The 12,677-nt window shown below is 37.2% G+C and overlaps 1 protein-coding gene and 1 long non-coding RNA gene across 2 annotated transcripts; one reads left to right on the top strand and one right to left on the bottom strand.

The window, feature by feature from the left end:
* Positions 1-6,745: 6,745 nt before the first annotated feature.
* Positions 6,746-8,974, bottom strand: sdr39u1 (short chain dehydrogenase/reductase family 39U, member 1). Its single transcript, XM_055201678.2, has 6 exons — positions 8,852-8,974; positions 8,388-8,494; positions 8,223-8,305; positions 7,875-7,996; positions 7,595-7,747; positions 6,746-7,399 (listed from the first exon to the last, which is right to left on the bottom strand). The coding sequence occupies exons 1-6, from the start codon at positions 8,865-8,867 to the stop codon at positions 6,972-6,974; spliced, it is 909 nt and encodes a 302-aa protein (XP_055057653.2). The 5' UTR covers positions 8,868-8,974; the 3' UTR covers positions 6,746-6,971.
* A 350-nt stretch (positions 8,975-9,324) lies between these two features.
* LOC129441931 (uncharacterized) lies at positions 9,325-11,942 on the top strand. The gene is made up of 4 exons (XR_008643714.2): positions 9,325-9,894; positions 10,405-10,443; positions 11,140-11,177; positions 11,303-11,942. It is a non-coding gene; the product is annotated as an uncharacterized lncRNA (long non-coding RNA).
* The last annotated feature ends 735 nt before the right edge of the window (positions 11,943-12,677 follow it).

The following is a 12,677-nucleotide window of genomic DNA, read 5'->3' as shown; positions in this document are numbered from 1 at the left end:
GCTGAACATCAGAATAAATGACCATAAACTGGTCTTCAACTCATCTAAATAACCAGAATATGGTCTGCTTGTCTTTGTTATCTCACCTTGTAGACAGACTTTCCCTAACAGAAAAGGCAGACTGACCAAGGCAGCACTTTTTCTGTGTGGAATAATGCAGTCACCTCTTGTCATTCCTCTGGTGATTCTGTGTGTAGTTGTTCAGACATATATCCCTGACAAAAAGTCTGTGAATCGCAATTGGAAAAATGAGGGGAAAAACACCACTCAGAATGCGGTAGGTGAATAAACAGTGCTATCAATGTGGTAATACTGATCACTTAGCGAGAGATTTAAAATGTCCCGTGAGAGGTCAGACAGGCCATACGTGTAAAGGACAAGATCATTTCTCAGAAATGTACAAAACTAAAAATGTAAAGCAGCAAACAGTCAATCAAATTGAAGCACAACATGATTATGCATTCATCATTCAAGATAATTACATAGACAATAGACTAAATGTTTGCTTGAGAAATGTACATTTGAAAATGCTTAGACTCTGGTGCAACCAGTAATATGATTGATGAAAGAACGTGGGAAAGATTGAAATCAATGAATATTAAATGCCATTCATACATACCAGTAATGGAAAGGAAGTCATTCTCTTATTAATCTGACAAGCCATTGCCAGTAAAGGGGTCTTTTAAGTGTGATGCTATAGCCCTGGAGGGTTGGATGCTGTACTGACGCAGTGTCAAAAAGGACAATGGGTGACTGTTTGCAACATCAGTAGGAGTTTATCAGACTGTGAGAGACGGTATTCTCAGACTGAGAGGGAGGCCCTTGCCCTTATATGGGCCTGAGAGAGGCTACATCCCTGTGTTTGGCAGACAGTTTGGTTTGATAAGCTATAAGAGTCAAAAAAGGTACACGCTCGACGCCCTGTGGCCATGTTGAGCAATGGGTTTTAAGGTAATTCTCGACTCCTGGGAAGTACAGCAATGATAGAGAAAAACTTGCATGAATCGGATGAGTATGTGCGATTTGAGGCCATTAGTGCCACCCCAAGAGCCCTAACTACAAGGCAAGGGGAGGAAGCTTCAGAAATAGATTCAGAACTCACAGAGCTAGGAAAAGCAATAGAAAGTGGAAATTTTGAAAGTTGTATGACATATGCACCTGTAACTAATGAGCTGTGTGTTGTATGTTTTTTAGTTCTTCCAAAAGCACTACAAGCACAAGCAATTTCACTGGCATATGAAGGATATATAGGTATTATTCAAACCCAACAATATCAGAGAACAAAATGATGGTGGCCTGGCATGGACAAAGCTGCAGAAAGATATTGCAAATCATGTCATGGTTGTCAAATTGTACCTCCCCCTGATGCTCCAGAACCATTGCGACCTTTACCATAGCCAGATGGCCCGTGGCAAAATCTACCAGTGGATCTACTTGGACTGTTGCCATCACTCAATCCTAGTTGTAGTGGATTATTACAATAGGTACATACTGACCTCCACCACTGCAACAAAAGTGATTGATAGTCTTAGGATCACTTACACTGAAGTCTGATAACAGACCTCAATTCTGGTCAGATTAATTCATGGATTTCTGCAAGGTAAACGGAAGACCTGAAAACAACACCTAAATGGGCCCAAGAAAATGGCGAAGTTGAGCAGTGAAAAAAAATTAGGACTCGACTGGCAAAGAGAACTCAGGAAGTATGCCACAGTGTACAGAGGAATTGTACAAAATACAACAGGCAAAAGTCCCGCTGAGCTTCTGTTCAAAAGAAAGATGAGAGGCAAGTTACCTGATCATGAAGTTCACGACTATGATGCTAAGAAAAAGGGGAAATATAAACTGTGCGTGGATGAACATCACAAAGCAGAATTCTCAAATACAGAATCAACACCGTTTAATACAACACCTTACACAGTGCAAAGCCAGGAACCATAATCACCTACTGGAGCCCAGTATATTCGCAACACAAGGTTTGTTGAAAAGATACGTAGAGAGAGAGGCAGAAAACAAGCAGGACAGTAAGAAAGAGGATGATGATGTTGGTGCTATTAATGCAGAACAACAGACATTGAGGACTCAGATAGCACCTAATACTGTAACCAAAATATTACGGATGCTAAGCCCCAAAGACAAAAATAAATGCCTTGTTAAAAATAGAAAAATGAATGGACACAAAAGTACACAGACCCTGTAAGCAGTCTGCCATGAGATTGCAAGAAAGATGCATTATCCATAAGGCAAAAGTGGCTAGGGGAACAAAACATTGAAATTTTGGGTCCATGACCAGGAAACTCCGCAGACCTTAATCATCACACTGAGAACGATTCAATCATCAACAGGCGAGTGGACAAAAAACTAATTTTATTCACAATGTGTACCATGTACAGTGGCAAGAAAAAGTATGTGAACCCCTAGGAATGAACTGGTTTTCTTCAGTGATTTGCCATAAAATGTTATCTGATCCTCATCTAGGTCACAACAATAAACAAACACGATGTGCATAAGCTCACAAGACATAAATAATTCCAGTTTCTTGTGTCTTTTTTGGAAACACCCATTAAACATTCACAGTGCTGGAGGAAAATTTAAGTTTAATTACTTTATTGAAAGCTTTTTTTGTCAGAAGCTGGCAAACTGGAGTCCAATTAATAAAATGAGTTTAAATGTGTGGTTTATTGCAACTTTGATTGATATTAAGACACTCACACGTTTTAAGATTGCTGTCCTTAAAGGGGACATTCCAGAAGACGTTTTTAAGATATTAAATAAATCTTTGATGTCCCTTGAGTACATATGTGAAGTTTTAGCTCAAAATACCATATAGGTAATTTCTTGTGGCATGTTAAAATAGGCACTTTATGGGGCTGAGCAAAAATGCACCGTTTTTGTGTGTATCCCTTTAAATCCAAACGAGCTGCTCAGGTGGGCGGAGTCTCAAGCGCTGGCGCTGTAGTCAGACACAGATGCTGCGTCCGAAACCGCCTACTACATACTATATAGTACGCGAAAAGCAGTAGGCGAGGCGAGTAGTATGTCCGAATACATAGTATTCGAAAAACAGTATGCGAAAAGTACCCGGATGACCTACTACTTCCGGTTAGATTTTGCAGTGTGCATACGATGGACGCTTCACTATCCCATGATGCCCCGGACGAGGAGTTATCCAACGAAGAAGAGGCACGCTGCTGTTTTCGCGTGAGAGATGACATGACGTGATGACGACGTATGTCACGTGATGTAGCAACATGGCGGATGTAGTACGTCCGAATCTCATTCATACTACCAGGATTCATACTATACAGTACCTACTGTTTTAACGCCAAGTAAGTAGGTACTTCATCTAATTCAGTACCTACTATACAGTATGCGGTTTCGGACGCAGCCAGAGCCATAGAGAAACAGAGTTGTGCCAACGGAAGTCCAGAAGCTCGGCCGTCACGTGATTCACGCAGACTTCAGTTAGTTCCTAGAAGCCCATAGTGAGCCATTGAAATACATTGAGTTAGAGGCAAAGAGCTGTGATTTTTCTTAATTTATAGTCAAGAAACGCATTTTTTTTTACAATATTTCTATATCACATCAAAATGTGAATGTAGTATTGTTATGTAGTTATATAAACAATATAGGAACATTTGTATGGTCATCTGCTGGTATGTGGCTTGTTAACATGTTTTACGCTGCCTTTAGCCACTTTAAAATGCATCACACTGTACTAATGTAAGTTTATAATGTTATGCTTGTTTATAATGTACAAAGTGAATGTGCTGTGAATGTAACTCATAGTGGTTTAATTTATAAATATACAAAGCACAACATTAAAAAAGACTTTAATATTAATTTATTTTAATTTATTATAAATTATAATAATATTTCTGGCTTAGTGTGGTTTTCTTTTTGTTGTTAATATAAACATCTGATGGGACATAACATCATCTTCACTTTAAATGATTACTAATTTCTTAACTATGTAAGTATACATTTGACAAGTTATTAATAAATAAATTTATTTTATTTTATTTATTAACCAGCAAAACCACAGTGTTAAAAACATTCCACCCATACGTTGATGCATAAATATGCACTTTATACCACCATCACTTTCTTTAGCCTCTCTAATTACACAATATTTACAATAATGGATGAATCTGCATTAAGAAAACAAAATTTACCAATACAAGGCTGTTCGTGGTTTGTTGTGTGTTGCTAAAGTTATTCACAGCTTGTCCTAGCCTGACCCGTTTTCTACTAACACCCCCTAAATGTACTAATTAAATGAGAAATAATGCACTACAAACACACTGATGCATAAAGTCATTCGATTCACATGTATTGCTAACATACAATCTTATTTGTCAAGCGTATTAAGTCTTAAAACTTGTTTGAAGTTCAACACATTCAATCTTTCTAATGCAACTCTATGGAGCTGACTGTGACTTCCGGGAACTTTGGAGAGACTCCGTGGTCCGCCATTGCTGTAAAAAAACCGTTTCATTGGAGTGAACGGACTTGACGTAACTCTATCCTTCTATGGCTCTGGTCAGACAGAGCATTTTTAGATTAGATTAGATTTGTTTATTACATCGAGGGAGATTCTCTCACGAAAGAAGTTAGTGAGCGATGTTAAGCATTATATATTTGAACATGTTTAAAAAGTCAATTATCTGTTTTGTGCATACTAAATACATGTTTATCAGCAGATGGGAAACATTGTAGAATAAAAATAAAGACTTTTAGCTCTCATGCTGCTTTTAAACAGGCACAATGATTTTCAGCATGTTACAATAAATTACACGTCCACAAACACTCAGAAGTTTACTTTTTGACCAAACCACACGAGCACATTTAAATGATCTGTAATAAAACAACACGTTTAATGCTTAAACTTTAGAGAAACAGATCAAATGACATGTTTAAGATTAGTGTGTACACATATTGAACACATTCGCGTTTCTGTCAGTCTCTCATCTATTTTGTAACTCCTCATTCATTTGAAACTTTAGAGAAACATTAAACAATATATTTACTTATTGTGTATGATAGTGAATATGCGTTGTTCACTCACTCTGTCTCGTGCAGTGCATTAACCCTCGTGTTCATTCATATAAACATCAGAGAAACATATTAAACAACATAACTTACTTGAAAGCGAACGTCGCGTTGCTCTCTCTCTCTCGTTCGTTCGCTCACTCGCTCTCTCTCTCTCTCTCTCTCTTGCACTAAGGTAACGTTAATCCTTTAGAACGTTAATTCAATCTTTAGAAAGATTATTAAAACTACAAGTTATAAGATTGTAGGCTCCTGTTTGTGTTTGATGGAATACAAACGCGTCGTGCTGTCAGTCATTCTTTCTCTCTGTCTATCGCACTCGTGAGGCCGTTCATGGTTGGATAGCGCAGTTGAAGGGGCGGTATCATTATAATAGGATCCCTTAGCTACGTCATGCGGGGAGCGAAATCCGCATGACCTATTTATTCACATGCTTGCAGAGAGAGCCTTACCAAAACAAAGTTACAGGGTTGCTATTTTTCATGTTTTCTGGGTTGGTAGAAGCACTGGGGACCTGATTATAGCACTTAAACATGGAAAAAGTATGATTTTCATGGAATGTCCCCTTTAAGAAGCATCAGCTCTTCTGAACCATGCTCTTATAAAGATATCTGATCAAGAGATGTTGCACTCCATAAGGCTGAAAAGGGATACAAAACAATCTCAAAATGTTTAGATCTCCATCAGTCTACATTTAGACAAATTGTCTATAAATAGAGACAGTTAAATACTGTAGCTACCCTTCCTAGAAGTGGGCGCACAGTCAAGATGACTCCTAAGACACCATGCAGAATACTCAATGAAGTAAAGAAGAACCCACGTGTAACAGCTAAAGGCTTGAAGACATCATTGAAACGGGCACACAGCTCTGTTGCTGAGTCTACCATACGCAAGTCTTTGGACAGGCACGGTGTCTATGACAGTACAGAAGTGGCCTAGTCAAAGCCCAGACCTTAACCTGTGGAATGACCTCAAGAGAGCGCTTCACACCAGACATCCCACAAATGTGTCCGAGTAAAAGCGGTTTTGTAAAGGGGAATGAGCAAAAATTGCTTCTGAACGATGCGCAGGTCTGATTCAGAAATACTGAAAGCGCTTGCTTGAAGTACCCGCTGCCAAATGAGGCTCAACAAGCTGTTAAATCCAAGGGTTCACTTACATTTTCCTCCAGCACTATGAATGTTTAATGGGGGTTCTCAAAAAAGACACAAGAAACTAGAATTATTTGTGTGTTGTCACCTTATGCACATTGTGTTAGTCTATTGTGACCTAGATGAGGATAGATCACATTTTATGGCAAATCACAGTAGAAAACCAGTTTATTCATAGGGGTTCACATACTTTTTCTTGCCACTGTATATTTAAAAAATACTTATACTTGGGGTTGCTTTTATTGTAGTAGGTTTAAGAAAGATGAAGATCACAAAATATGTTGGTCCAATTCTAAAACGCCATAAACAACCACCAACACAGTGCTTGTAATCTATCCCTATAATTCAAGAAGGAGGTACACTTTATTTGGGATGCACATAATGTTGCTTAACCTGGTTTAAACATGCTATGTTGAAACGTATCTGATATAGGGTGTTAAATGTGGTAAAATATTTAAATGTAAAAAAAAATCTAATTTGCTATTTGGGTACAATGATATGAAATGATGGGAGAAGACAGAATATTTAATGATAAAATACACTTATACCACAGGCCTCAACATTTATTGTAAAACTTAATTACAATTATATTGTCTATGTATAGTTCCTAAGCAGAAAAGTCAATCAGTCAAAGGGAGTGGAGAACATTTAATAATGTACAATTTATATAAATACACTGCACTAGGGTAAAAAGTTACACAAATTGCCATGCCTCTTCTCTCCCTTGAGACGTCTTATTGGACATGATTCCCATGTTTTGGTGGAACACTAATCTCCAATAATTTCTTTCAAAGCAGAGGTAAGATCTGGGTATTTAAACTCAAAGCCTGATTCAAGAGTTCTTTTGGGTACCACTTTCTGTCCTTGCGTGAGGATAACAGCTCTCTCAGAACCCAGGAAGGCATCTAAGAAAAAGCCAGGCACAGGGAAGACAGTAGGCCTTTTCAGAGCCCTGCCCAACTCCTTAGTGAACTCATAATTTGTATTCATCACAGGCGCAACCCCGTTAAATATATCTGGCTTTGTGGATGGTGGTTCTTCATGGGGCTCTAGTGCATGGGCAATGATTCCAGCGAGGTCTGAGACATGAATCCAGGGGAAGGGTTGCCGTCCTGATCCAAGAGTCCCTCCGAGGCCAAGCCAGAATGGGATCATCATCTGTTTCATGGCACCACCATCACGCCCTAAAACAGCACCTGCGCATATATGGGAGGTAAAAAACACACTGTTACTAACAGTACAAACAGTACTGTTAATAAACAACATTACTCAGTGTACCTTTATGTTGTGCATTAGCTTTCAATTGTAATAACTATTCAACAGCAATTATGATTATATTGTGTTCATGTTGCTCAATTAGTAAAGCATTGAATGTAACATTTATTGCACACCTGGTCTTATGATCACTTGTCTTGTTTTCTTAACACTGTTGTCAGGAAGTTGCCCTGCCTGCTCCCACTCCTGTACCAGATGAGACAGGAAGTCAAACGGTGTCCAGTCGCTTTCCTCAGTGTACTGGGTTTGAAAACTAGGTTTATAGCATGCTAAGGACAAAATGAAAGAAAAGTCACAATTAAAATCCACCTTGTTAAACAGATTGTCAAAAGTCTGTATGTTAATATAAATATATAATTTTGTATTATTATTATTAAAACAACATTGTTTCATTACCAACTCCTGTGACAAGCACCCATGAATGTGGTGGAGTAGGTGAGGCAGCAATAGCCTGGGCAAGCATTCTGGTCGTATCTACACGGCTGGATAACAGATCCTTCTTATAACTCTCATTCCACCTAAGCAAAAATATTAATAACGACAATAAAGTTTCAGGAGATTACCTAAATTGGCATTTAATTGTTACACAAAAAAAAGTGTTTTCATGAGGCGCTGACATTAAAGTACCGCGAGAACTATTCGAAAGCAAAAAGAGAAGTCCGCTCTCGCGGTACTTTGATGTCACAAACCCACTGGTCTGAGGAGCGCCACATGAAACGTCAAGAAAAAAAAAACAATCCTTACCATCGCAAGGGGTTCATGATATTCTCCCCTGCTAGATTAACAGCACCCTCGCATGGCGGTAAACCTCCAGACGCTACGTCAGCCTTATGAGTTAACAGAAATGAAAGTAATTTAAAAGAAATCTGAGTATTTACGTCTATAAAAATAAGAGCATCACACCCATACCCATGTTATTTTTCCCGGACCAGGCTGCCTGGATATGATTGTTATTTCATGACCTTTGCTTTTCAACAAACGAGTCAGCTCACGACCAACAAATCCTGAACCTCCACCTATCGAAAGTGCACAGTAAGAAACATAGAGCTTCATTGACTTTAATCACAATAAACGTTATATATAACGTAATATTTGTGCAATTTGGCTTGCAAGCACGAGTACGTTAGATGCGCATGCGCCAGACAGTGCAGTTACAAAACAAATCAAATGGAATAAAACCTAAGTTACTTTTAAACAACTAAACATTGAATGAAGTCATGTGTGACTAATAAAGCAATATCACGTGCAATTGTCAATGGTTTTTGTGACTAATACTGTACTAAAGAATATTTTTTCCAACTATAAGCAACACAGTAGTAAATAAATTGTCAGCTATAGCACGCACTAACGCAGAAAGGATACATGCAATGTACCTATTACAAATCTCATTATGTCGGTATTGTAGAATCCGTTGACTTGCACAGCAGAAATCCACTACATGTTTCTGTCTACGAAGGTTAACAGCAAATAGTTTCGTAAACTTACCACGTGATGATCAAAACTGAAAAGGAGCACAGCCGCAGCCATATTGGTAAGGGAAATATTCAAGTTACCTTCCTTGAAAACAATGGAGTCTGTTTGCATTAGGTGTATTCGATTTAATGCGACGTCGAATTACCGCGAGAGCGAATCGAGAATACCGAGAAGTCTGCTTTTGAATCGCTCTCGCGTTACTTTGATGTCATGCGTGTATCGGTACTCTGCGGCGCCGCATGAATTTCAAAACAGCAATTGTTTCACTTAAACTGTATAAATGAAACAGTAAATTTACACGCTGTTTGGTTTAATGTAATAAATGTATAATTTGAGATTAAACATATTTCTTACTCTTGGTAATCTTTTAGTATAATAGCTACTGTTAACTTTTATAATATAATTTGTATAATATAATAATTTAGGCCCACGAGTAATGTTTTAAATATAATTACCTTATGCCAACTGACAAATAATACAACTCAAATAAATCGATTATTTCCATTTTATCACACAGGAACTGACTTCACTGAAATAGTTTCACCCTTATTGTTATTTATAAGGGACAGCCAATGGCCACAACCGGAAGCGGGTTTTTTTCTAAAGAAACACGTGGTTTATTAGGGTTAGATAAATACCGCCTCGTGCTACAACAACCTTCTTTTCCGCTCGAGATACATTGAGTAACGGTAGCATTAGTTAGAAGATATTAAATTATTTAATTAGAAATAAATTATCTAATTGGTATGTTAGCAATCTTACAGGTGACCAAACAAACGTATATCTGATATAATGGCACTTTACGCATTTAGACAAAAAGGAAGCGATGTAGGAAACGACTGGTTGCCTTTCTGATCATTTAAAATAACTACATAAAACGGACCAAAAGATTTGTGTAGCCTTCAGAGATAAAGATGCAAAGAACGATGCGACGCACATACCTGTAAGTTTATTTCTTTATTTCTTCATTTATACGTCTTAAACATTTACGTAATCTTAAGTTCAAACGTGTCTCGTGAAGGGAACATGTTTCACTGCTTGTGGAAATGGCAGGTGCATAGTTTAACTACATCCAGATGTAGGATATGGTTTGTGATACAATGTTTCTCTCATGGCGGTTTAATTTTAAGTCCGCTACTCGACCCAGAAATGATGATTTTGGCAGTCCGTGTTTCACCTGAAACTCATGATTACAATCTTACTGCACTGATCGGGTTGAGTTGCGCTATATAGGATTCAGAAATGTTGTAGATTTAATCTGAATTTCGTTTTTTAATTATAGTTTGTGATGTATCTAAATCTCACACTACTTCAGAGTTACTGCATTGTTTCATGTGTTGCAATGTGATTCATATGAAAGCCAGCGATAGTCTTCATGTTCCAACTTTACTCAATGATAAAATGTTTAAAAATTTTGTTGTAATATTTTAACATGTTTTCTAATTCTCCTCAGGTCTTTAGGCTGTGAAGCATAAAGGGCGTTTTTGTAAAGGTATGTTGGATCTTACTGTATCAATATTTGCCACACAGGTTTATGTATGGTTTGGAGATTGTATGAAGCATCACTTACCAAGAATATATGCTATGCAAGGCAACTTGCATATTTATTTAAACACAAGTTAAGCATGTTGTGAATGGCAGATTTCTTTATTTAAAGATGCGTTTCGTGAAAGTGCCCATGCCATATAGGCTCTTGCAAACCTATCACATAAGGATGTGGTGCACACGTGCATATAGTTTTTCTCTTTATCTAAACATCCATCTGATGTTAAGAATTTGAGCAATCTTGTTAAAAGGTCAAAAAGTGTCTCGTGAAGTTTGGCTGGTTGTGGAAACGCCAGGCTCATCCTAGTTTAACTACATCCAGATAGTGTACAGTAGGTTTACTAGGTTATAGTTATACAGTGTTTATCTCTCATATCTGTATCTGCTGCTCAACCCAGAAATGATGATTTCTGCAGTCCGTGTTTCACCTGAAACTGATGATTACAATCTTACTGCACTGATCGGGTTGAGTTGCGGGTCAAAGCAGTGAATGTAGTTTTGCTCAATTCTGTTTAATACGTGTGCTGGTACACATTCGTTGTTTATTAGTTGTGTGCAAGTCTCCGTTTTACCTTATATGCTCTGAACTGTACTTGACTGTTTTGGTTGTAATATTTTAACATCTTCACTAAATCTGTTACAGGTGTTTGCACTATGAAGCATGGAGGTGGGTTTAAAAAGGTATGTAAAATTATCCTGTGTTGTCTGTTTGACATGAAACCATTTTTCAAATAAGTCTTTAAAACCAATGTGTAGAACTGCATTTCTTTTAATAATTGTGTAAAATTAATTCTTGTTTTCTTTAGGCATTTACTTCACATGTGACCAATGAATGTTTACAACAACCATGTTGAGTTGGTTTATTTGTAGGTTCATTTGGTACCTCTTCCTTTTTCCAGTGTTTTTCTTGTAGTTTCAGTGTTCGAGACAAACATAATTGGGTAACATTTTACAATAAGGTTGTGTTTGTTAAAGGGATAGTTCAACCAAAAATGAGAATTTTCATTGACTCTTTCATGTTGTTACAAACCTGTATAAATGTGTTTGTTCTTATAACCACAGATGAATGTTTGTAACTAAACCAATCATGAGCCCCATTCACTTCTATAGTAATGATCAGTGTAGTTTCAAACTTTACTTAAAATATCTTCCTTTGTGGGCATCAAAGCGAAGGATGTGTACAGGTTTGTAACAACATGAGTGAAAATGTTGACAATTTTCACTTTTGGGTGAACTATCTATTTAACATTAGTTAATGCATTATCTAACAAGAACTATCAATGAACTATTTTTACATTGTTTATTAGTCTTTTATTATTTACAGTTTTTGCGAAAACATTTATAAACTCAAAGTTGTAATAAGTTAATGCACAATGAACTAACATAAATAATTGTGTTGGCATTGCTAACATTTATAAAGATAAATAAATGGTGCTGTGAACTATATTGCTTATTTTTTAGAAATTGTAATGTGCAATGTTTTATGTATTTTCCTTGAGTATTCACTAACGTGCTGCAATAAATAAATACAAATTAAATATATATTCAGATGAATGTTTTATTTTTTTGTTTTAAGAAAATAAGTTTGGGTTTTATTGTCCCTGGATTGACGCTTTTGGCTGCGTCTGAAATTACATACTCTCTTAAGTACTTTCCACTCTCAGAAGTACTTTCTATATAGTATGAAATCCAGACATGCTACATTCACCATGTTATTGTTGTCATGTGACCTACCAGCATCGTTTGTGTCGCTTTCCATTCGCCAATGGCCTCATGGGATAGAAATGTGTTCACACTTCAGAATTCAGCTGGGAGAAGTAGCTCATCGTACTTCTCGCCTACTGTCATGTGAGTACTATAGATTCGGACATACTACTTTTCTCACATACTCTCACTATATAGTAGGAAAGTATGCGGTTTCAGATACAGTTTTAGTCTTTCATCCAGCAGCAAAATTCTGAATATACAATAGCAAATGTGACGCAACGTCATGTTGTTTCTGGTGTTCTGTATTGACATAACACTACAGATAATTCAGGCCCAATTTAGGTAAACCATTTCTGCTATTCCACTGTTTACATAAACTTCTCTATTCAGGCCTGGTAAATCTGTAAATGTATAACAACAGTGTACAGATCTGTAAATCTACGAGAGCAAATAAAGTGAGCTGCTGTATGTGTG

This window comes from Misgurnus anguillicaudatus, chromosome 2 (genome assembly GCF_027580225.2).
Source record: "Misgurnus anguillicaudatus chromosome 2, ASM2758022v2, whole genome shotgun sequence".
Taxonomy (NCBI): domain Eukaryota; kingdom Metazoa; phylum Chordata; class Actinopteri; order Cypriniformes; family Cobitidae; genus Misgurnus; species Misgurnus anguillicaudatus.
This window is presented reverse-complemented; position numbering and strand designations above follow the sequence as displayed.